We start from the raw sequence: 26,887 nt of genomic DNA, 5'->3' as shown, positions 1-26,887 counted from the left end.
GTAGGCTACAGAATGCGCAATCATGATGAGTTAAGATCAAAGATTTCAATATTCTATTTTGTTCAAAAATCTTAAACTATAAACCGTGTTGTACAATAATTATTGATATATGAAAGCAAGTAGGATGATAACTACATCTGTATCTACAGTCAGTACACACAAGGGCGTCCGCAGGTTTTCAGTTAGGGGATTCAGGGTGGGTTCACTCTGCCTTTTCGGCCGGATGCAAAATTTTTTTGAAAATTTGACCATTACACTATCCAGACAATTTATTATTTTTATCAGTGTTTACATTTCTACGGATTTTTATCAAAATTGGCCAGAGCAAAAACTATCAGAGTTATATAATCGTTTTATTGCATACTATTATCGGCTCGGGTTCCAAATAGCGATTGTCAGAACAGCGACTGTCAATAGAGCGACCACACGACAGCGATTCATTTAAAACAGCGACTGTCAGTAGAGCGACTACACGACAGCGATTCATCAAAAACAGCGACTGCCACAACAGCGACCTCACTTCTTTTATTAAATCCAAGGCTTACGCGCACACGCACTCTTTCACCCCCTCCACACATACCTTCCATCCCCCACACCTCTCTACACACGTATGCACGCACAAACAGGCAAACACTGCGTAGTGAAAGATTGAAACCAAAAGGGAGTTTAAAACAACATTTTATTTGGACTATCCATAGAAGTCACATGATTTAAAAAGAAATAGGCTAGTCAAGCCAAACAACAGAAAGTCGTCAAGCCTTGCAATAAAATTCAGGGTCTAGAAAAAGATTGAAACCAAAAGGGACTTTAAAACAACCAAAAGTCTTGCAATAAAAATCAAGCCACGTTTATTTCTAAATTGTGAGCAAGGGCTCGAAGGAACTGCCGCAGATCATACTGGCCTCGATTTTGCTGTACAACAGTGATTCGTGTGTTCATTGTCACGTATCTTTTCATTCGCTGAGTCAGGTCTCTGCCTTGTAGTAGCTGGGTTCGGTTTGCCCGTTGAAGGGCTTCCTCCCGTCTTAAAGCTTCGATGAATCGAAAGATGGATGGATGATGAGTTTCCGTTGATCCCTGAAACGCATTGTGCCAACTCTCTAGCTGGTTGTTGGTTCGTGGCAGTCCCGCATCTTGTCTGGCTTTCACACTCCACATATGTACGGGAAACAATGGCTGTCGTCTGTCTCCCCGTCTGTTTCTTCGGCCCACGTAGTTGTCTTCGAAGTAATTTACGAGAGGCATTACTTCTGCTGGGTAGTCTGCCACCAATTCATCAAAGGCATCGCTCACTTCATCCACTGGTAGAAAGGCAAGAGCAAGGAGCATTTTCAGTGCCATCCGAATATTGTCGTTTTGCACATATAACCGTTGCAGTCCGTTTTCCTGAATCTTTCTCCAGAGCGATTGTCCCAAGTGAAAGTAACAGCCGTAGATGTGCGTTTGAGGAAATGCTTCAATGAGCGCAGCTTTGGAAGCTAGTTCAAAGTCGATCTGTACACTTCTTGGAGCGAGTCCAGGTTTCAGTGATTTGATTCCAGTCCACATTTGAGAGTATGTTACTTGTTGCTTATTTGGGAGTAGAACAAAAATGCAAGGAAGCACATTGTTTCGTATCATAGCATGCACAGTGTATACTTGATAAAAAAGGGATGGTGACACTTTGAATGTACCATCACACATCCAGTGTTCGGAATCGTGTAAGGTTTGAAGAAACTGATCTGTGCTGAAAATAAGCATCCGATGAACATCTCCACGCCCACTGTCATAGAGCAGGAAGCCACGCTGGTCTGTTGTTTGTCTCAACATATCAGGTATGAACAGTTCTCCTACATTAACAGGAGCTGGGGGGTTGTTGTCTGTTGCTTTCCTTTTCCGTCTGATGGTTTGACGCAGATTTGTGGAAGAGCCAACAGCTGCTGCAACTTCTTCATTAACTTCAGTCATTGCATACTGCACGATTCTTCGTGGTGGATCCCGTGTTCTTACTGCAGCTGTTTTTACTCTGTTTTCAACTCTCCTGGCTGCCACTTCCGTAGGGTTTGGTGGATGCGTGTGGACGCCACTGCTCACTGGGGGTTGTTGTTGCTCACGATACTGAAGGCTTGTCGTTAGGCGACCTTTACAACCTGTTTTAGCACATCTCCAATTGATTGTATTTATCTTTGTTTTGTCGTTCCTGTACAAAAAGCCTTCATAACTTATCATGTCACTTCCTTTTCTTGAAATTATAAAATCCATTGAGGCAAATTTTTCAAACGTTTTTAAAATTAATGTGACACGACATAATGTTGCCTTTCATTTATAAATGCCTCATTCGACACAGTGAATTCAACTCAGTGAACACGAGTTAACACTTTCAGTGCCAACTATAGAGCACTATTCGGGGTATTCCCCAACTTAAAAATATTATACAAAAGTGTTGCCAGCTTATCACTTAATTTTTTTTTCCTCTGCAGAAAAGAATAGGCTAATATTTGGCATATGGATAATACATATCGGAAAGACTTATTTTTGACCATTTTAGAAGGGAAATGACTGAGTTCCATCAACGGTTGGCGTTGTTGAAAACAAATATTGTTTGATGAAAATTAAGTCCTGGTTTGGATAGCCTAACTTAGCTATGAACACAGTTTGCCTAAGCATTCTAATTTTGTTTGGTGATCCAGTTTCACCCGACTTGTAGCCTATCCAAACTTAAGCCCAATGACACTCACCAAATGAAGACTTTTCACATGTTTTATTTAAAATATCAAAACACGTTTATGCTCACAATTTCGTTTTGATAATGTTAGCCTATTCATGAAGTTTGACTCTGTCGAAGCTGGTATACAAGTCTCCGCCTTAGTCAAAACTAACACATTGAAATTGACCAAAAATGTAAAATAAAACTTTGTAAAAAGCAATTAGTACAACATATAAAATACAGACACAGGAGCTAGTATTCAAGTCTATGCACCAGTCAAAATGCCATGACGTCATAGATTGGAATTGACCAACAAATAGAGGGTGAAGTAGGTACATATAGTGTAGGGTTACCATATTTGAAAAAGCAAAATTCCGGACAGAGCATGACTATTTTCATGAGACCATATATATATGCACTACCGAAATGCTAAAGCTGCAAATGTTGTACGATACTCATGCTAAAGCGCCAGCTACCGAAATGAAAAGTATTGTCTTCTGTCACGAGCAGAATCTCACACCAGGCAGGGTAAGCACTTTCTAAATATAGCTACGGACCGTCACTGAAAAAAATCTCAAGTTCAGAGTGAAAAATAATAATGAGAATTAGGTTGTGCCGAAAAAGGAAGAACAGCAATTACATGCTTAAAACAAATTAAAGACACGCTTATAAGTCAAGTCACTACAAATTTACTCTTCCGACGATGCATATTTTTCTGAAAATCTAATTCTTTTCAATAGGGCCTTGTGTGATTTCAAAAATGAGAAAAATTCACTACAGCACATATCTTTGAAATTATATTGAAGAGTCAATATGCCTTTCATAGTCGCAACTTGTTTCTTTCTTTAGTCCACTGACTTTGCATCAGTGAAAAGACTCTCTCTACGTTGGCATTGTGGGATGTAACAGCAAAGAAAAACTGTACAATCCTTAAAATTTCTGAGTGACATGTGATGTTCGTAGACTGATCGAAATATTTGCACCATGTCTTATGCGTTGACAATTTAATAAATTCTTCGTCCTGTAGGTAACTTTCCACAAACTGCTTCAAGTTACAGATTTGGTCAAAGCATTTTGCATCGTCCACATCAACCCCTTTACCAATCAGATATCCAAGGCAAGGCTCTACATCCTTCCAACTTGGTATTTCGTTCAAGGTCATCCAATTGAAACAAGCAAACTCTTCCATTGGTTTCATCCATTTGCACAGGTACTCCAAGCATCTCTTATAGAGGTTTGCAACTTCGGAAAGAAAATTGTTACATTCATCTTCATATCCCTCTTCTCTTTTTTCAACTAAAAGCCTTTTAACTTTCAAGGACATAAAGTTTTCATTCTTCCTTTCCACAAGCACATTATGAACCAGCTCCAAATTTTCTAGTACTTCTGCAACGGAATTGTTTTCTCTCTCAACTACTTGAATACGTCCATGAAACACGGACATTAATGAGTTCATATGCCAAAAGTATAATTCGCTCATTTCATTCTCAAAGAACCGTTCAATAACTATTGGTGGATGTTCTTGTGACAAAAAGTAGGACTTCAGGGGTGAAAACATTTCTAACAATCTTGAAATTCCAGGAAACAAGGAGAGCCAGCGAGTCTTGCTATGAGAGAGAAGTCTCTTGTATTTACAATTTGCAAATTCACAGCATTCTTTCAGTTGTTCAGTTTTAATTGTGTAAATAGAAAAATATTGATATATCTTATATTCCCCCAAAACGCCCATCATAAAATTCCGGACATTTGAGCGTTTTTTTAAATTCCTCCCGGACGCAAAATTTAACCCTAAATTCCGGACATGTCCGGAATTTTCCGGACGGTATGGCAACCCTAATATAGTGCCTTCACTACTTTACCTTTGCTTTGCTATTTTCTAACCCTACAAGTTAAGGTTTAAGATGACAAAATAGCAAATGAAAGTTACAGCAGCAAAGGCATAAAACAGCTTTTGCCTGGATGGTATTCACACACTTCACCCTATATTTGGTCGATTCTGACTCATGACGTTTTTGACCAAGAAGCTGAGCATCTGTACTTCCAATACCTTAGCCTACTAATTCTAACTGTAAACTTGTAAACTAAAACTACCCTAAAAGGTAATTGACATGATAAAAAATACTTTACAAACTTTATCACAGATCAACTAGACTAGGCAATCATTGTCAAGCTGGTGCCATACAGAACCACCCAATTTGGCCTCCAAGTCAAAACCTGCTGACTGGCATGGGCGCCTACAATAAATAAAATTCAAAAATATGCCCACTCAAAGTGTTAAGTCGCTATCATAACAGTCGCTGTTTTAATGCAGTCGGCATTTATACAATCGCTGTTTGGAATGTCGCTCACTTCATTACGTCGCTATTATGAAGTCGCCATTATGACAGTCGCTGTTTTGACAGTCGCTATCCGGCCTGGATCCCACTATTATCGTGCTTAAGTGAACCTTTTGTAAGGTGTAATATATATATTTGGGGTAATAATGTACTTTGTTTTGTCATAATTGTGTGATTTCCGTAGCGAGCCAGCGACCGACTGCTAGTAGTTCCAAGAAGAGATAGTAAAGGAAGGTAAGAACAGAGAAAAAGAAACATTTCAATTACGCGATGGTATTTGGGAGTCTATAATCTTTAAAACCATACACAGAAAAAAGTTATGAGCAGCTTCATTGAATTCACGAAATACGAGATGATTTTATCTGAAACTGTGAATCATCCTTCTTCAGATTTATGTGAGATAAAGCCAGTGCCCGCACTAGTAATGTGGTTCTGAGAGTACAGGAACTCAAGTTGTCGAATTTTGCGATTACGGGTAGCTCGTAGGTATCTTCGTGAATTGATAAGTTAGAGGAAGTGGGATACTCCCGAAAAAGGGTGATGATCATAATCGGAGAGCTTGACCAGCCAGTCATCACTCGTATCACCTTCACCTCTCCCCCCCTTTCAGAAAATTGCCTATTTTTGCATGTACTCGCTTTTTCATTTTTTATCCAACAATTTTCCAGGGGGGATCAGCTGACCCCATTTGCCCCTACGTGCGGACGCCCTTGCGTACACATATTGTTGACAAACCACTTCGCAACATATCGTTAATGTGGCAGACAATCCTGTTATCAGCCTCTTCTTCTAGAAATGAAAAATTGCAACACGGCACAAGAAAGTCTACTTACGAACACAAACAGGAACATGAGACCATCCACTGCTTCTGCAATAAACACTTGAATCGCCTTCCAAGATATATCCTTCATCACATCGATATATCACCCATTCATCTATTGGAAACTGTGTCTGGTCGTCAACTTCAGAATGAACTGAACCGAACTGAGGATTATCTGGTCGGTAGCATCCAGCTGAAAAGTATGCAATACAATATGCTACATATTTTGTGATACAGAACTTTATAAAAGGCTGGCGTACACTTTGAAATATTATTATAAACGAAATTAAAGAAAACGCCACAGGTGACACTATAATATAGACAGAGCTCTCACCAATTTGCACTAAGTAAAAAAGGACGACTAGAAACAACACTTTTTGGTTAGCACATGTGTTGTCATGTCATTGACATTGATATTTTTCACTAGAGACAGTCTTCTTCTTCATCAACCGTTCAGTCGTTTACGACTCTCGGCAGTGCCGGTCTTTGGGTTGTGCAAACCGTGCGATCGCACTGGGCTCGCAAATTAGGGGCCCCGCAATTTACTCAGAAAATGCGGTAATTTTGTAGTTTTTGTCATTTCCAATGCAAAAATTCAACAAACGAATTAGCAACAAGAAACATAGATTCAATGGGTGCAACCTTTTTCGTCTCTTGAACATTTCGTACCCTTAAAAGATCGACAAAAAAAACAACAGAGCCGAAGTAGCTGATCGGAGTTGCCGCAAATATTTCAAAATTTCTCTCGATCTTTTCAGGAGACGAAATAGGTCGAAATTTGATTTTGTTACCGGTACAAGATTTCAGTGTACGAAATCGGGGTATGAACTTTTCAGGGGACGAAAAAGGTTGCATCCAGACAACATAGAGACATAACTTTATTTCCGAAAAATGCCAAAGAAAGCATGATCTTATCCTTTCTGCCTGACGATTCTAGGGATATGTCCGGTTTAATCAGTTCGAGAATTTTTTCATTTGTTACTTTGGTTGTCCAAGGAACACGCAGTAACCTTCTCCGACACCACAATTCAAATGCGTCAATCTTTCTTCTGTCTGTTTTGTTCATTGTCCATGTTTCGCATCCAAGGTTGCAATTAGGAATGTAATAGTTTTGATCAGCTTCCTTTTTGCTTCCAATTTTACATACTTGCTCTTCCAAATGCTATTCATTCCAACAAATGCATTTCTTCCCAGCGCTATTCTTCTCCTTATCTCTGGTGAGGTATTAGAGTCCCAGCTTATTTTAGAGCCTAGAAATATGAATTCCTTCACTAGAGACAGTATTTTGAAGCAATAAACTTATTAGAAAAAGACTGCAAGTCGGAGGAATGATAAGCTCCGAGAGACACATCCCAGTTTCAATTTGTTGAGACACGTTTTACGGAGAGATGGTGGTTATGTCGGAAGACTAATGAGACGAGAGAAATTTGGGAAAAGAAGGCAAGAAAGGCCGAAAAGAAGATGGACAGACTATATGGCAGAAGACCTTGTTTTGACCTAACGCTTTAAACATCTTGCTTTGAACTATGTTTGTTAATTAAAAAAGAAAAAAGAGTAGGCTAACGGCTGTAATGTTCTCAACAAAATTAAAAGTTTAAAGGCACGTTTCCAATATTACAATAGCAAAGATGGGAATCGAATCCATTCCATCAAAAGTAGCCTACTATTCTTTAGCCCTAACCCTTTAGGCTAGGCCAAGCTGGCCACGGCGAAACATTCAATTAGTTTAGCTTCTAACGTGCATAACTTGCATGACTGCAAGTGCAACCAGCTGATTTATATACTGTAATGGACCTCATCTGCTGCAGCGACCTGCTGATTACTGTTACAGACAATCGTTCCACAAGATCAAACTTAAAACCGTTAAAATGTACCTAGCTTCTGACGTCACAGAATATTTCTGCAAACGAGGAAATGCGTGACGCGACAGTTTATCGAACGACAATTTATCGAACGACAGTTCATCGAAACGACAGTTCATCGAAACGACTGTTTATCGAAACGACAGTTCATCGAACGACAGTTTATCGAAACGACAGTTTATCGAACGACGAAGCACATACGCAATGGAATACTCAGGGGTTAGGGGTTAAGGGTTAGGGGTTAAGGGTTAAGGGTTAGGGGTTAGGAGTTAAGGGTTAGGGTTAGGAGTTAGGGTTAGTGGTTAGGGGTTAGGGGTTAGAGGTTAGGTGTTAGGGTTACGATTAGGGTTAGGAGTTAGGGGTTGTGGTTAGTGGTTAGGGGTTAGGGTTAGGGGTTAAGGTTAGGGGTCAGGGTTAGGGGTTAGGGGTTAGGGTTAGGATTAGGGGTTAGGGGTTAGTGGTTAGGGGATGTGGTTAGTGGTTAGGGGTTAGTGGTTAGGGGTTGTGGTTAGTGGTTAGGGTTATAGGGGTTAGGGGTTAGGGGTTAGGGTTAGGGTTAGGGGTCAGGGTTAGGGGTTAGGGTTAGGGTTAGGATTAGGGTTAGGGTTAGGGGTTAGGGTTAAGATTAGGGGTTAGGGTTAGGTTGTAGGTTAGGGGTTAGGTTTTCGATAAACTGTCGTTCGATAAATTGTTGTTCGGTGAACAGTCGTTTCGATAAACTGTCGTTTCGATAAACTGTCGTTCGATTAATTGTCGTCCGATAAACTGTCGTTTCGATAAACTGTCATTCGATCAATAGTCGTTCGATGCACTGTCGTTCGATAAATTGTTGTTCGGTGAACAGTCGTTTCGATAAACTGTCGTTCGATAAATTGTTGTTCGGTGAACAGTCGTTTCGATAAACTGTCGTTCGTTTAATTGTCGTTCGATAAACTGTCGTTTCGATAAGCTGTCGTTCGATCAATAGTCGTTCGATAAACTGTCGTAGTACCGAGGAAATGTTACATCAGCCAGAATTATGAAATATTGCATCATTCACATCCTAGAACAGTGGTTCTTATCCAGGGTTCGATCGAACCCCTGGAGTTCAATGAAGCTGTTTCAGGGGTTCGGCGTAAACGTCCTCTGAAACATTAACACACGTCCTACTGCGAGTATTTTTGGAAAATATTGTCCAGCCGAAACTTGACTGCGGCTTACGTGGTGGCAAATAAACATCTGTGTGTTTGACGGAAAAATGTGTTTGAGTGATCAAAATGTAATAACTTAGAAGCTGAAGAGCAAATGCTTTACAGAGGAAATTGCAGTTGTAGTAGCAGCGATTGGAAAATAACAACTTCACTAACTTTCCACGTCTGGACGAGGTAGTAATTAAGTAGTTTCGATACAGCAATTAATGGCAATTATTACGAACAATTATTACAATTATTACAAAGCAATTATTACGAACAATCAGCTGCTATCAGGATAAATGATGACTGCAGTGACTACACGCCCATTCAGAAAGGAGTAAGACAAGGTTGTGTGCTATCACCTGAGCTTTTCTCATTATACAGCGAAATAATTTTAAGACATATTGAAGATGAAAGAGGTAATCATTCTTTATTACAAAATACATGGAAAATCAGCAGAGCCCTATTGGCATATGCATTTCGCTCTAATTGTAGAGCATCATTAGTGCCTTATTCAAATAGAATCTATGAGCAAAAATTCAAATAGATGAAAGAGGTATTAGTATTGGAGGAAACAACATTAACCACATACGATATGCTGACGACACCGTTTTGATAGCCGACTCGGACGTAAAACTGCAGAACATATTAGATATTGTGTGTACGATAAGCAAGATATTTGGCATGGAATTAAATAAAAAGAAAACAGAAACAATGGTCATAACAAAGAAAAAAGCAACCGAAACTCCTATTTGTAATTTATCAGTTAATGGAACAATTCTTAAACAGGTCCAAAAATTCAAATACCTTGGTACTATGGTGAATTGGGATGCAAGAGACGAAACAGAGCTCAACATAAGAACAGCCCAAGCAAAAGCAAGCTTCCAACAAATGAAACCAATTCTTTGCAATAAAAATATCTCTTTCAAAACAAGATCTAGAGTTTTAAAATGCTATATTTATCCTGTTTTTCATTACAACTCTGAAACCTGGAATATTTCAACAAAAATGGCAGAAAAGATTAATGCTTTTGAAATGTGGTGCTTCCGTAGAATGCAACGCATTTCATGGCTGGCAAAGAAAACAAATAAAGAAATTCTACACCAAGTGAACCAAACCAGAACTCTGTTAAAAAGTATGAAAACCAGACAATATAAATTTCTCGGCCATGTAATAAGAAAGCAAAAACTGGAGCATCTCTCTTTAACTGGTAAAATTTTTGGAAAGCGGGCACCTGGCAGACAAAGACAAACACATCTGGAACAATTTAACGACAAAACAGAAACAATTATCCATGCAACATATAATAGGAACATTTGGTCTAATTATTTATCTGAGGCGTCGATGCCTGGTTCAGGCAAGGCAATTGAAGAAGAAGAATTAATGGCGAAGTTGCATAAGTTCGGAGGCTTAAGCCAGTATTTACTGAGCATTTGCAGAAGTTGCAAAATTCATTTCAAAACTACTTTCTTGAGCAAACGCAATATCCAGCATAGATACGTCAAACATTTGCTTATGATACTTCAACAACAGATATAAACAGTTCATACTTGGATGACACTATCGAGCTTCAAGAAAGCGAGGTGCAAAAAAGAAGCTTCAATGCAACAAATCTTCAAACGTTTTGGTGCCAACAAATGGAAAGTTATCTTTTTATTACAAAAGTTGCCGTTGAAGTTCTCATGCCATTCGTAACCACTTATTTATGTGAACAAGCGTTTTCTATTCTGGTGGATGTTAAAGCAAAAAAACGAAACCGGCTTGCATGAGAAAATGACATGAGAATTGCTGTTTCCGAGACAAAGCCTCGAATCTCACTATTGGTCTCTGAAAAACAGCAACAGAAATCTCATTGATGCAGTAATGTAGGCTATTACTATTAAATGTGGTCGATTTTTGTTTTTGTGACCAAGGCCATCTATAACTTTACAGGCCAGGAAACGAAATCCAAGATGGCGGAAAAACAGGCTCAACTTCCACTGTGCGGTAATTGAGAACAACACAATGCGTTATGACTAAGACACTCACAGACTAAGACAATCACAATACTTAGTGACTAAGACACACAATGTCACATTGATACTTAGCTCAAAACATGTTGGATGTAATGCATGATATCAAGATCATATTGAACCAAACGGAACCTAACATAGAACTGATAACACCCAAGCAGGTGCACCCATTTTATTGACGTGTGCATTTTTAATTGCATTTAACAAATAAATTATTATTTGCCGTTTTTTGCCTTAAGTTTTTAATGGACCGTGAGTCCTTGAAAAAATAGCAAGGGGACCGTTCAAACAATTTTTTGAAAAAGTTTGAGAACCACTGTTCTACAACAACAAAAATAACAAAAGTCTAACGTAAGAGTTACATAGTGTAGCCGCTCTTGCCCCACCGTGTTTCGCAGATAGTTTTAATCAACTTCAATTTTGAAAATGATCTCTCTCCAGTACAATTAGTTAGCCTACCATCATACATAGATAAATGCGCAACAAACTGTCAATGTTAGGGAACGTGGTGTCAATATTGTTTTCTTTAATCAAAGTGAAATAGTTGAGTTCTGGAGAGGAGTAATTAATAGCAATGTGCTTTACGACTTCTGAAAACTGAGGTACTTCATCTTTCAATCCGTCTTCCAATTCCTAGGAATATGCTTCCTAAAGTCTGTCAGCACTTTCTTGGATCTGCGCAGGTGTTCGGTCATGCAGATTTCGCAAAAAACTAAACCGTGTGTTCAGTTGGGTGTATGCCTTGCGACGTTGCTCCAGCGCAGATTGTAGGCAGTCCAATACTGCAAGGAAAACTTCCACCCGGAATCTGTCTTTAGGTGATTGATTCCATTGCATCTGGAACTGAACGGCGGCTGCCTACATCCTCATCGCGCCTTCGATTTCGGACAATTCTTTTGTGCTTGTTGGTCGGTAATCCGGCACTTGAGTCAGCTTCTGCGCCTCTGACTCAAACTTAGCGAATTGTTTTCTGAAAGTCTGTAGAGATCCTACCAAAGAGGCACACAACGCTGAAGCAATGTTGAGATTTTGCTGCTTTGCTTGAAGAGAGGCTTGATTTGCCTGGAAGCAATCGAGTAAGCTATTCCAAAAAACCACTAAGATTCCAGTTTCGAGCAACTCCATTTTCTCGGGGATTCCATTTGCCTGCTTTTGACATTCTGCCTTTTGCCCTTGGTCATTCGCAGTATTTCCAGTGCCTCCTTTATGAAAGGAAAACGTTCTTAACCTTAATGGTATCTGCTCTTGCGGACCATCGTGTTGCAGAGAGCCTTTTTAGCACCCCACCATCTGAAAACTCCAGAACAGACCACCGGTGTGTTGAAGCAGCAAAGAATACATAGATATTTTCAACGAAGTCAAAGAACTGAACTGTTTCTGGACACGATTGTGCAGCGCATACACCAACTAAATTCAACGAATGAGTAGCCTACCAGGCTGTCGAAAATCTGCTGAGCAGTATGGTCTTCCATTGGCAGTAGTGCCAGAAACTTTTCCACTGGCCCTGTTGGCTTGACATATCTTACCGTGAAACAAAGCTGGTCCGTGTGAGTAATGTCCGGGGTTGAATCTAGTGATATGGAAAAGTATTTAGCTTCTTTTAGTTCACTGACGATTATATCTTCAGCTGCTTTTCCCAATAATGTTGACGCCCTCTTCGCAAACGGTTTTTGATAAGTAGGAAGTGTGCCCTTTTCCCTGATTCGTATGCATCTTGATGTGTTGGCACGAAATAGCTAGTTAGAATTTACTTACAATTTTCTCTCAAAAGCAATAGGCTAAATCCTGTTCAAATCAAATGTCTTTGCCTCTTCCAATACAAAAGAAACTATTTACACAAACAAGTGAAACAACTATAAACCTTAAAATCGCACACTCGAACAGCCAGTTGCCTCCAGCAGAAATTACCGGTTTTTTAAGTTCAGAGTAATTAGGAAGGGACAAGACGTTGGAACTATAGTAATTTAATCCTACAATAATGTTCTCTTATGCCATTCCAGTTTTCAGGCCAAAAATTACTTGCCATGTTCGACATTTTTTGCAAAAAAAAAATGTTTTACTCGCCAAGCACGGGCCTTGTAAAGCGCGGGGCCCGTAGCAGCTGCTACATCTGCTACTATAGTTAATCCGGCGCTGGAATTTCTATATTATCAGTCAAATCAGCAGTTCATCGAGCAATAGTGTGGTTTGAAAGAGGAACTTTTGCAGCCTTTGCAGCTGCTGCCTCACCAAGTAGACTACTTCTAAACAAACGTCTTGAATGCAGCCTTGTACTAATGTCTCATCAACACTGTACGGTTTTTGAGCTTTTGCCATTCTTAGCGCCACTTTATAAGATGCACGTAACGCTTTAGTATTTACATGAGTCACACCGTACATCTGTTTTTGTGCACTTTTTAATTCATTTCATTTCCTTTCAAAAAACTCTTTCGGCTTAGAACAATAATCTTTATGTTTGAATGTAGGCTAAGTGTCTCTTTAAATTTGAAGGTTTCATTGAGTTATTGCTAAGTACAACTCCACAAACAACACATTGCGGTTTCTGTACACCTGCCTCATCTGCGCCAATGAGGCCAAAGTTTAAATACGATGAATCATATTTTCGAACAAATGTTGAACGACTTCTTTTTACAGTCAACACCTCAGTCACCCAGTGGCGTAGCAGCCACTTGGCGGTTCTGGCTCTGCGCCAGGGGCGGCAGGCTGTTAGGGGGCGGCAAAATGAGGCTGCGCAGTGCACACAGCACGAGAAATGAAGTAATGCAATAATAAATAAAAAGTAAAACAAGAAAATGATAACCACGTTTGATTGTATTTTTTACGGTGGTTAGCTAAATCACACCTACTTGATTCGACACCATATTTATGCTTGTGTCTGAAACTTTATCTTACCATTAGTGTTTCAATTGCGAGCTGTGAGAGGAGTTTCTCAAAGCTCAAAATGATAAAGTCGTATTTACGTTGTACCATGAATGATGATCGGCTATCAGCTTTATCGATTCTTTCTATAGAAAGAGACTACGTTCAAAAACTTGATTTTGAAGATATTATCGCTGATTTTGCTTCGGCGAAAGCTCGAACAGTTCAAATTTGAGGCGGCTATTGATCTTTTATTTGCCTAATATATTTGTTGTTCATTTTTTGTCTTTTATTTTTGGCCTTAACGCTGAGACAGTGAGGCTTCTTTCTCAAGCAATATAGAACTTCTGAGACGCGGGTGACCGTTGTTGGCACCAAGTCATCTGTGTACCTCCTCGTGGTGCGGCTGGAAGCAGTGCGGCTGACTAAACACAGAGGCGCTGAAGAAAGGAACTGGCCTACCTACTTCAGTACTATGGCCAAGTCTACAATGATGCAAAAGTTTAACAAAAATACGAGAAACGGCGTAAATGGGTCTCCGAGTTCTAGAAACCAGAGCCCCTCGTCTGGTAGTCGGAGTCATCAATTGCAGGGCTCCTTCGATCGTCATTCAACAACTGTAATTAATGCAAAAATATTCCGACAACGAACTCAAAGAATTGCCATATGGAATGTACGAACACTTTACCAACAAGGAAAACTGGACAATATTATGCTAGAAATGGACAGAATGAGAATGAACTGCTTGGGTCTTTGCGAAGTAAGATGGACAAAAACTGGTCAATTCATGAAAGACGATAAAACAACTATATATTCTGGAGGTAATGAACATCAAAGAGGTGTTGCTGTGATTATTGACAAACAACTTTCTAAATCAATATTGGGTAGTTGGCCTAAATCTGACCGTTTGCTTCTCGTAAAACTGAAAGCCTTTCAAAAGTCTATTCAATATCAATCTGATAGTTGCTTATGCACCAACAACGGATGCAGATGACTCGGAAATTGGTGATTTCTACGACTCACTGGATGAACTGTACAAAGAATGTAAACCACAGGAAGTGAATATTGTGATGGGTGGTTTTAATGCTAAAGTTGGCTGCAACAAACATGGAAAAACTGTTGGACCTCACGGCCTTGGATCACAAAACGATCGCGGTGAGATGCTCATTGACTGGTGTGAAAGAAAAAAGCTTGCTGTTATGAACACATGGTTTGCAGCACACCCTCGGCGTCGATATACTTAGACAAGTCCTGGTGACCGATCAAGAAATCAAATTCACTACATTATGATAAATGAAAGATATAGGTCTTCCATTTCTAATGCAAGAGCCTATCCAGGACCCAGGTGCTGATGCAAGCAGTGATCATAACCCTGTAATTGCAACAATTAAAATTCGTTTAAACACTTTAAAACAACCGAAATGCAAACCGAAATATTTGTTAACTGCTCTGAAAGACCCTATAACAAAAATAGATTTTTGCCATGCTGTCCTGGATAATCTCCCAGCTAACCAAAAGAAAGAAACAGTAGATAATCAGTGGGACAATCTCAAAACAAGTATTCTAACAGCAGCAGATAAAATTATACCAAAAGAAACCAGACGAACTAAACAGCCTCACTGGATGACAGAAGAAATAAAAAATCTTATGTCAGAATGAAGACAGTCAAAAACAAACCGAGAAAAATATAACAAAATTGATCAATCTATTCAAGAAAAGTGCAAATCTGCAAAAGAACAATGGTTAGAAGAAAAGTGTGAAAAAATTGAAAGGCTCAAAGACATCAGCCCGAAGGAACTGTTCAAGGCAATACGCTTAATATCCAAAACCGGTCCTGTATTAACCTCGAAGTGCATTCGATCATGGACTTCTAAATAAAAGTCCATGATTCGATCTTCTGATGGCAAAATTCTCTATGAACCGAAAGATGTGAAGAAACATTGGGAAGAGTACATCACTAACCTTTTTCAAGATGACAGAGAAGATATTGATAATAATATGATTAATTGTGAAACTGGACCACCAATATTAAAGGAAGAAGTACAGTGGGCTTTAGATAATTCAAAAACCGGCAAGGCAGCAGGCCCAGATGAAATTGTGGTGGAAATGTTGATAGCCTTGAAAGAAGATGGAATAAGCTTGTTGTGGAATCTCATTAATACCATTTATGAAAGTGGTGAATTACCTAAGGATATGCTGAAATCTCTTTTTATTGCCCTTCCGAAAAAACCAAACACACTTGAGTGTGGAAACCACAGAACGATAAGTCTAATGTCACATACATTAAAACTGCTCTTGAAAATTGTCCTCCAAAGAATACGAAGAAAGATTTTACCGGAAATATCTGCTTGCCAATACGGATTCATGCCTGACAGAGGAACAAGAAATGCAATTTTTGTAATTCGCATGCTGTGTGAACGTTCAATTCAACACCAACAAGATGTATTTCTGTGTTTCATAGATTATCAGAAAGTTTTTGATAAAGTACGCCATTTCCAGCTTCTTTCATCACTAAAACGAATTGGGATTGATGATAAAGATTTCCGTATGATACACAATCTATACTACAAGCAACAAGCCGCTGTCATGCTTCCCAATGGAATCACTGAATGGATGGAAATATCAAGAGGTGTTCGACAGGGCTGTGTCATGAGCCCAGATCTCTTCAATTTGTACAGTGAACTCATCCTTAGAGAACTGGAAGATATTGATGAAGGAATTAATATAAACGGAAAACTTATAAATAACATTCGATATGCAGATGACACAGTCTTGCTTGCAACGTCGCAATGTGGTTTGCAAATTTTACTAGATGCAGTTCAAACATCTAGTGAAAAATATGGACTAAAAATAAACATTAACAAAACTAAAACTCTGGCAGTCTCGAAACGTCTTCCTGAACCAACAATTTGCGTATACTGCAATGATAACAAAATTGAACAGGTTCAAAAATTCAATTATTTGGGCTCAATACTGAATCCAAGCACCCGATGTGAAGAAGAAATTAGACGACACATTGCACTATCAAAATCAAGTTTCAACACCATGGCAAAAATCTTTAAAGATCGAAAGCTCTCCAAAACCTTAAAAATTCGTTTGTTAAAATGCTTTGTTTGGTCAATTTTGATGTACGGATGTGAAACCTGGACGTTAACGGCAAAAACACGAAAAAAGCTTGAAGCTGCAGAAATGTGGTTTTACCGAAGGATTCTCAAAATTCCATGGACAGCTTTTCGAACCAACAGAGCAGTTCTCCAACAGATGGGCCAGGAGCAGCAGATAATGAGATCTATAGAAATGCGGCAACTGAAGTTCTTGGGTCACATCATAAGGAAAGGCGAACTTGAAGATTTATCTTTAAGTGGAAAAATACTAGGAAAACGGTCAAGAGGAGCTCAAAGATTTACATTTTTGCACAATTTTCAACCACATATCAAGAACCCTACTAAAATTTGGCAAGACGCACGAGATCGATCAAACTGGAACATCATTGTACATCGAGGGCTGTATCAGCCATGATACCTACAGAGAGATAGAACTTCTGAGACGCGGCACATTTTTTGTAATTATTTTTATTGAAAAGATTGCTTGAACATGAAACTATTTCAAAATTTGCTTCAGTCTAGTTAGGGCGGCATTTTCAATGAAAGCCAGGGGCGGCAGCATATGCTCCTACGCCACTGCAGTCACCTCAGTGCTTCCAGCATTACTTTTGTTTGAATCAGAAGCATCATGTAGGTCTGAAACTGATTGTCTCTATTTCATATATTTCTCCATAGGACCACGCTTTGCCATTTGTAAAACTTAGCTGAAACTATACTTTTTATAGGTTAATATGGGCTAACAGGGCTAACTCACTTTCTAAAAAAGAACAAGGTTTATAGCTTTAACAAATCTATGTAAAAACATGCTCAACTCACTACAATCATCTGATATTTTGAACTCAGAGTGTGGCCGATCGATTGAGCCTCTCACTTCTCTACTCGTTACTGGACGCTGCAGGTATAGTCAAGCACGTGGACACAGCACAAAGACACAAAAAGGATGATCATCTCGCATCGAACATTGCGATACTTTGTTGAAACAATGAATAACAATTACGAAATGACATTTCTTTGTGACGTAGCTGGAAGTCGTCATGGTAGCGGGCCACCAAACAGTCTATAGCTGGGAAAGCAGATTGAACATTATCGATGCCTAAAAATTATTATAATCCGTTCTAATCAACATAAAACAAATTACCGTACTCAATTTACAATTTCTCCTAACTGACCGCGTACCAGCAGCCAAGTGCTCGCGTACCGGCGTTTGAGTAGCACTTGCTAGAACAGGGGTTCCCAAACTGGAGTACATGTACCCCCAGGAGTACATTTCGACTTTTCAAGGGGTATACATTAGATTAAGTATAAGGATATTCTTTCCATAACTTCTAATCTGCCTTAAAATATTTTTTATCACCTGATGATGTTAATAATTTGAAGACCTGAGATTAAGAACTCCTTAGTAAGTCACATTTTCACCCCAGTAGAAGCTTTAACTACAACTACAGTAACTACGATGTGATTTACGACGTGCAAGTCGTACAAAAAGATTGCGGAACCTGCTATTCATGCATTGTTGTTGTTTCTATCAACATGGTTGTGTGAGTCAACATTTTCAGTGCTGCTTGGAATCAAATCAAAAAACAGATCACAGCTCAAAACACCTGAACATGATCTTCGTTGTGCTGTTGCTAATGTTTCACCGCGTATTAATGAGCTTGTTGCTGAAAAGCAGGCTCATCCATCACATTAGCTAGGATTGCTGGGCTTATTTAGCCGATATATCAGGGTTGTCAGTTTGGAATAATTGATTCCAGATCTGGAATCAAAACGAACTGTCTAGTAGGGAAAAAAAATGTCTGGAATCTGGAATAATTTTTACAAGCAAATTGGAATTGTTTAGACAAGTCTAGATTGTTTCGGTAATTGTCTTTTCATTGCATTTAGTAGCTGCAACGCGTGCGCGTAACTTTCTGCACTAGTTCCGTCTCTTTGTTTGAAACTTTGTTGCTAAATTGCACGCTCTCTGGCGCGAACGCCTGTCTGTGAGAAATGTGACGCAACCCAAGTTAGCTGACAGGACTTTCCGCACACTAACACTGGGTTATATTTCCATGTATGTTAAGTTTACTAGTTTTAATCTGTTATGTTTTTAGGTTGTTACACCGTAGTTATTGTTAAGTACGGTATTTATTGATTTTCATATTTTGTTGCATCGAAGAAGTTAGATAAGAAGTTCAAAAATCCAAGAGTAGCCTACTACATGAAGTTTATTGTAGGAAGAATATAGCTCTACGCAGTGGCGTATCCTGGTGGGTTGAGCAAGGCATTGAAGGGAAACAATAAAACTCGTGGAGGGTAATAACGTGCCGAAGGTACGCATATTCTAGGGGGGTCCGAGGTCATGCCCCCCGGAAAATTTTTGCAAAATTACACTCAAATAATGGATTATAGTGCTTTCTGGAAACACTTTTAGGGTAATATTCGTATGAAATTTATTAGCAGATAAACAGCTATTGGTAACTTGCAGGTAGCTCTTACACGAACGGGCAAAAACTGGGCAAGGTTTCTCAGCAGGAGGCAACCCTACGTACATTTTTCATGAATTCTAATGATACAAAGAAAAAACAGTTGCTCTTTAACTTGCTGTGTTCATTTGTTAGGATACATCGTTTAACACTGCTAATCATTTGACAAACTTTTTCAACAAGTACGCAGGCACAGATATAAAAATGGGGCGAACAAAGGCGACAAACTTCATAAAAAAATGTGCTGGCACCATCTTATCTCAGGGATATTTTCATTTCAACAGGAAGATTCTTGTCACTACTTGTATACCGTATATATTTACAACGTACACTGCGTATTTAATGGTATTTTGTTTTAGACTTAAAATGAAATGTCTAGAATAAATTTTAGAATAATTAGAATCAAACTGACATGCAATCTGGAAGGGAAGACTGCAACTAATCTGACAACCCTGCGATATATTGTTGTTTGATTGATTGATTGTAGTGTTTGTTTAACCTTGAATTACCTTGTTATGAATAACTTTGTTTGCTTTGATTGGTACAAAATATCATGTATGCAGTCTTCTAATGCAGCTCTACTGTTACTTTGTTGCAATATCTAAACTTTCTAAAGCCAAAAATATGAGGAAATTTGGGGGTACACGAGCGAATCTATAAATTGACCAAAGGGTACCGATGAACACAAAGTTTGGGAACCCCTGTGCTAGAACATTGCTGAATGTGATTAAATATTGCATAAGCCAGATTTAACTCGTGTGAAATTACGCAACAGACCAACTCACTGTTACGTCATAAGACACAAGTTATGTGCGTTTGAAATCTGGCAATCAATCCAGGGGTGTGCAACGTGCGGCTCGCAGGCCAAATGCGGCCCGCGAAGAAAAATTGTGCGGCCCGCGAAGATGTGCCAATTTCGAATTATGTGCGGCCCGCTAAACGTGTTTATACATTAGTTTAGTCTGGTGAACAATTCATTGTGGAGTGGATTGTTGTCGATTTTGCACCTTTTGTTACGCTAATCAATTGTAGCTAACTGCTCTTGGCTGATGCTGAGCTTCGTCGGAGTCTGCCTCGCTTTCTGACCTAGTCTTATTCTGAAACGATCCCTGTTCCATATCTAGAAAGCTAAAACCTCAATTGCTAAGGTAACAGGGATCAGTTGTCAGTAGATGTTACAGAAAATATATTTCGCACTTATTCAGTGCATCGTCAGTTCTGATAAAGGGCAGTTAAAACCTACAAGTAATGTTTTAAACAACATTACAGTGACGCAATAATGCCAAAACATGAGCGTAAAAAATTGAAAAAGCAAAAGCGTAAATATTGAAAAAATGCTGAATGAAAACTAAACCAAGCCGGCAGTAAAGTAAATTACGTATGAAATATAAATTATAAACTAGAAATGATGAAAGAGCGATGAGCAAAGCCTGCAAATGTAGCGTTGTGACAAATTACGGCAAAGAAAATAAATTATATGCGGAACACGGCAGTCAAAGGCAGTGATAAACAAACTAAGTACAGCGATAAATAATTAAATGGAGCTTAAATTAAATGAAATTTAATTTAAGCTCCATTAAATTAAATTAATTTTTAAATTAAATGGAGCCAAATTTGGACTTGAATTAACATTCAGACAGGTTGATACTTCTCAAGAGACAGGCGCAGTGGAATTTTTAGATGTCAATCATTGCATCACCCATGGCAACAAATTTAAATTTACCACTGAAGATTTCGTCAAAGCTACAGCAAAAGATCGTTGCTTCATAAATGGAAAGTCGTACCACCCTATATCCACCTTCAAATCCATATTATACGGAGAAGCCATTCGAATGCGTCTTCTGAATGAGTGCCATGAACATTACATTTCCAGCTTGTCAAGACTCAAAGAAAAAGCTACTAGGTCAGATTTCCCTATCGCGATGACAAATGACATGATTGAAATTGCTTCAACTTGGACTGACAGACTTAGGCCACCAAAACCTCAAAAGAAAAACAGCAAGACTATGTGGGCTACTGCTTTCCCAGCTTTATTAAAAATGAGTGAAAAAGAAAAGGAACTTAAACCTGATGTCATGATCACATACACAAGGCCAAAAACAATTGGAAATTATGTTACAAACTACAAAGATCTATCAAAAAAAATCCAATCTTCTGTTCTACAAAGAGGTTATTCTGCCCCTTGTGGTCGCTGTGCGTTGTATGGTAACCATGGTCATCATCGTTTGTCAATGGTTTCACGTACAACGACATTGAGCACTCCGCAAAGACTTTTTAAGTTAAAACAGGAACTCAATTGCAGCAATTATGGGATTTATGTAGCAACATGTTTACTTTGCCATGAACAATATGTTGGACAGACGGTTAATAAATTTTCGGTTCGCTGGTCAGGCCATCGTGCAACTTGGAACACTTTCGATTTTTCCTCTAATAATGACAGGGCTGCGTTATTAAAACATTTTGCTGTATTTCATGATCTAAGTACTGAACCACAACTTTCCCAATGCTACAATGTCACATTTGTTGAACAACCCAATATTGATAATCTAGATGCTTGTGAAGATAAATGGATACATAGGATACATGCCAAAATAAATATCCAAAAATTAATTCTGCCACAAGTTTAATTTTTTGACGCTCCACTACTTTTTTGGTATTTTTTCAATATTTTACTGCCTTATTATTCACTGCCGTCTTTGCCTACTCTTTTTTCCACAACGCTACATTTTGTGTTTTCCAAGACGCTCCATTTAATTATTTATCGCTGTACTTAGTTTGTTTATCACTGCCTTTGACTGCCGTGTTCCGCATATAATTTATTTTCTTTGCCGTAATTTGTCACAACGCTACATTTGCAGGCTTTGCTCATCGCTCTTTCATCATTTCTAGTTTATAATTTATATTTCATACGTAATTTACTTTACTGCCGGCTTGGTTTAGTTTTCATTCAGCATTTTTTCAATATTTACGCTTTTGCTTTTTCAATTTTTTACGCTCATGTTTTGGCATTATTGCGTCACTGTAATGTTGTTTAAAACATTACTTGTAGGTTTTAACTGCCCTTTATCAGAACTGACGATGCACTGAATAAGTGCGAAATATATTTTCTGTAACATCTACTGACAACTGATCCCTGTTACCTTAGCAATTGAGGTTTTAGCTTTCTAATCAATTGTATTTAATTATTTGGAACGTAAAAATGTATGGTCATATAAAAGGCATTATGAACAAAATTACGACCTTGGAAAGCTCACGTACAGACAGGAAATCTTTTCCACTTTCTAACTTTGAGAGACTAAGGAATGCATCCTGAGAAGAAAACTAAATTTGCAGACCAGCTTGAAAAATTGTTGTATGAATTTTTGGCTCGTTTCAAGGACTTCAAATCTCATGAACATTTGTTTGGTATATTTGCTTCGCCATTCAACACAAACATTGACAGAGCACCAGCAGACATAACTTGAACTGATTGATCTTCAAAAAAAAGCGGATTTGAGAGTAAAGCATTTAGAAATGAATCTTGGGGATTTTTTACCGAAAACATCTCAACCAAGATGAATTTCCACATTTGAAAAAATTCATGGCTTCAAAAATGGCTCTTTTGGCGCAACGTACTTGTGCAAACAATTTTTTTCTAAAATGGGCGTCATGAAATCTCCCTATCAATCGGTTCTGATAGACGAACACTTGAAAATGGACTTCGAATTGCGGCTTTTTCCAAATTTCCATTAAAGTAAATTTGGAAAAAGCCGTCGGGAAAAGAAGCCAGCTGCAAACTTCTCACTGAACTCGTTTAAAGATGGTGTGACAATAAATTTGAATTTTGAATAGCAGTTTTTTTCAGAAATTTATGCGTCTTATTATTTCTGCAAGGATATAACCCTTAATAATGCCATAAGAATAACATAAATAACAAAAAAACACTTTTTTGCACCTGCATCTAGCCATCTACTAGAAATCATATGTTAAATAAATGTGCGGCCCGCGGTTTCACCCAGTTATTTATATCTGGCCCTCCTGGAATAAAGGTTGCACACCCCTGAATTTGTCAATTTTGTCAGTAGATTGTCGCTGTGAAAGTTGGTCAGATATTAAACAGTTCTGCTTTGGGTAATCACTAGACGAAATTTCCGTTCTTCATCTGGAAATCTGTTTCGGGTGACAATTTTTCGTTGGTCCAACCTCTGGATATCCAGAGACAAAATTCTAAAAAATACACACTGTTTGCAATCACCATAAATCTGGTCTTTGTTTGCCAAACTGCATGAGTCTGACTGTTTTAGAAACAGGAAGACTTGCATTGTCTAAAAATTGAAAGAAATTACTAGGTTTGTATTTAACTTTTTCCTGCAATTATCAATTATTTACAAAAAGTTGTCATTTTTTGTGCAAAGTGAAGTATATCCAGTTCTTTCTTCGCAAAGCGCGTCAATATCGCCGTGACAACCTTTGTGCGGCAAGCGTAGTACTTGCCTGACATCTACCGGTGAAGTTTATCGCAGTTTGAACATTTTTTTCAGATATCTAAACGGAAGCGAAAAAAAAATCAAAAAAACACAGATTTTTTGTAGTTTGTCATAAATTTTAGTCATTTAAGGCATTTTCAAAAGAAAATGCACAAAATTTGTAAACATATTGTAAAAGACTGTTGAAAATGCAACAACTTTCATGTTTTGATTTGTTTTCTAGCAGTTACCGTTCTCAAAATACAGCAGTTCAAAATCAAAGCCTTTGCTCAAGCTAAATCCTGAAAATTTCATCAAAAAACGCGTGGCAGTGAAAGTGTTAACAGCCCGTGTTGCTGTGCTTTCTTGAAATACAATTTGTGAAAGACTTTTTCAGAAGTGTGTTTCTTTTCGGTCATCGCATACAGACGAAGGATTTGGGAATTTTATCCTACAACTTTCCCACGGAGATATATGGTTTACCGCTGTGACCAATTACTATTACGCGGTTGGTAGCATCCAGCTGAAATCATGATTGTAATGCAATTATGCCCATGCCAGGATTTTAAAGTTAAGTATTTTTAGTCCGAAATTATACTTACGAGTTGAGAAAGCCAAAAAAATGTTTCAAATAATACCTATATGTCTATGCAATATCAGTCTTTTAGATATCCTAAAAAACATGGCTATCACTTGACTAGACTACAAATAAATATTTTATGAAAGGTTTTATGCCAAACGAATTGCATAGTGTACAGTTTCTCAAATTTGACACAGATTTATGTAAGCCTGACAATTATGAGCCTTATCCTACGTAGTTCCTGTGATCAGCAACCGTTCTTTATTCAATAAACATTTACAAACTTTTTATTAAATACAACAGCACACCCAGACTAAAATGTAACGAAATCTTGAAATGCAGAAGACAAAAAATTGGTTGGTTGGCTTTGAAAGTAGCTTAATCTAAAAATAAGACTAACTGAAGAATATTGTTACAGTTTCTGTGAGTCACTAATGTCTCACTAAAAATCATTTTAAACCACTTTGTCATGGTGCGACATACAGTTGCAGAGCATACGGTACCACTTTTCAAATTAGCAGAAAGAATAATATTGTTCAAGCAACATTTTATTATTATGCTGTCAAACACAAAACTATATAATGCACTTGTTAAAAAAAAAAAACTGAGATACCGGTACTCTAAATGTGTTAACATCAAGACTGTGGAGTCGGGTGAAAAATGCACGACTTCGACTCCTCGGTTTCTAACTGGCCGATTCCAGATACGCCCAAATCTCTCCGACTCCACAGCCCTGGTTAAAACTTGTAATCCAATTTATGCGTATGATCATTTCAAGAGAACTCAGACAAAACCATAACCATGCACGTCATTGAAAACTGAGTGAGCCTTCCCTCCACGCTTATCAGAATTTAGTACAATGATATATGACTTTACTTTTCAAATTATGCACAAGGCCTACTTTGAATAATAAACAGTATGCACAATCTGGTGCTATTCTTATAAGAAAAAAACGTAGCAATTTTTTAATTTTTAAGTTTTAATTTCATTAGTCTTTGTCATTGTTTTCATCCCAGCCTACGATTTGATTGATTCGTTATTTACTTTAATAATTGCTTTCGCTTACCGCAACGAATACAAGTTGGAGGAGGAGTCCATAAAATTCTGCAAGTTGACTCGTGCTTTCCATCAATGCAGTAGCCATCGTCACAAGTGTACGTTATTTTTTCATTAAAGGTAAATATTTTCTTATTACGTGGTTTAATGTACCCATTGGCTGGTTTTGTTGGACGCTTGCAAGTCAAAAAGGGAATTGTGTTGGTCGAAGGAACTAAAAAAATACAATAGCTACAGTCTACAGAATTGGGATGCGCTCAACAGTGAATCTTTTTGTTAAATACTAAGCTTTACTACAGAATATCTGTTAGCCGAAGATCAGTTATAATTAGATATGGAGAAAAATAAGAAAATCTTTGTGGCTGGCCTTGAGGATATCATTGAATATCATGCAAAGGCAACGTTGTGTTTATGGGCCTCGAACTAACTCTCTTTCCAGTGCAAGTTACACGTTGTTACCACTTGATCACGCAGCCGACATTTTAAAAAGATTTCTATTTTTGATGCGGGCAACTTCCTAAAGATGGAAAATTAATATGTAGGCCTAATAGCCCGCAACATCGATTTTTATGGAATCATTGTTGCATATGTGGGTTTACTGCAAACTACAAAACATAAATTGTTTGTAAAATTAGATCTGTATTATGAAAAAATACGTGAAGACTTGTTCAGATTAAAGTTAACACAAATTATAGCTTTCTGGACCGCTTCAAATCTAATAACAGAACTATACTACTAGCTGCAAAAAGATCGCTAACATTGACTGTACTTTCGTAAAAACTACAACAAATGTTGGACTAGCAGAAAGTACGATAAGCAGCGACGAAAAAAATAGCTTATGTTGAAAAACTTACTCCAACAATAAGGAGCTTCACCAGTCCAGAAATTTGTCTCCAAGCATTGTCTAACTTCATGACCATGAATTTCATATCCATCATTGCACTCGTATGTCACTTTTTCTTCTGTTCTGTAACTTCTCTTCTTTGGAGAGTATGACCCCTGGGAGTTTTGATTGGGTGGCCCACATCTTCCCCAAACAGCATCCACCAAAATCCCAAGTAATACGAACAAAAGAACTGAAGATAAAACTCGTTTCATGCTCAAACTCTAAACATAGAAACCATTTGTGTTATTGCAAAAGCAGTTTGAGAATTTTTTGTACAACTTGATTCTTATGTAGCTGTAAATTTTTATGCTAGAGGCAATACTTCGAACAGTTTATTATTATTTTAATCTTTGAAATGCATAAGCGTAACAGAATGTTGTGGTTAATTTAAAGAACTTCAAGACATTACCAAACTCGGTTACCAGACTACTTAGGTTCGAATTATATTTTTGTTTGTTTCTTTTGTAGACAAAGAAAAACTTTTCAAAGCAACGTGAGAAGTTTGGAGGTTTGTTTCAAGTTATTCGCATGTTTGCTTTGCATCAAAATTTACTGTGTGTTAATTTAAAACATCTGCTACTGTACACTGGGCAGTATCTCTCCC

At 38.1% G+C, this 26,887-nt stretch overlaps 2 protein-coding genes across 2 annotated transcripts in view; both read right to left on the bottom strand.

Moving 5' to 3' along the window:
- LOC145786190 (complement factor H-related protein 4-like) overlaps nt 1-26,520 on the bottom strand; it is a 52,904-nt gene extending 26,384 nt beyond the window's left edge. The window contains exons 1-3 of the mRNA XM_082597839.1: nt 26,252-26,520; nt 25,408-25,611; nt 5,856-6,035 (exon numbers count right to left, since the gene is read on the bottom strand). Coding sequence (XP_082453965.1) covers nt 5,856-6,035; nt 25,408-25,611; nt 26,252-26,495 — 628 coding nt within the window. The 5' untranslated portion in view covers nt 26,496-26,520. The remainder of the gene's footprint in view (nt 1-5,855; nt 6,036-25,407; nt 25,612-26,251) is intronic.
- LOC145765586 (uncharacterized) lies at nt 790-2,241 on the bottom strand. The gene has a single exon (XM_082577422.1). The coding sequence runs from the start codon at nt 2,239-2,241 to the stop codon at nt 838-840; it is 1,404 nt and encodes a 467-aa protein (XP_082433548.1). The 3' UTR covers nt 790-837.
- Nucleotides 26,521-26,887: the final 367 nt, after the last annotated feature.

This window comes from Aplidium turbinatum, chromosome 2 (assembly GCF_918807975.1).
Source record: "Aplidium turbinatum chromosome 2, kaAplTurb1.1, whole genome shotgun sequence".
NCBI classification, from domain to species: domain Eukaryota; kingdom Metazoa; phylum Chordata; class Ascidiacea; order Aplousobranchia; family Polyclinidae; genus Aplidium; species Aplidium turbinatum.
This window is presented reverse-complemented; position numbering and strand designations above follow the sequence as displayed.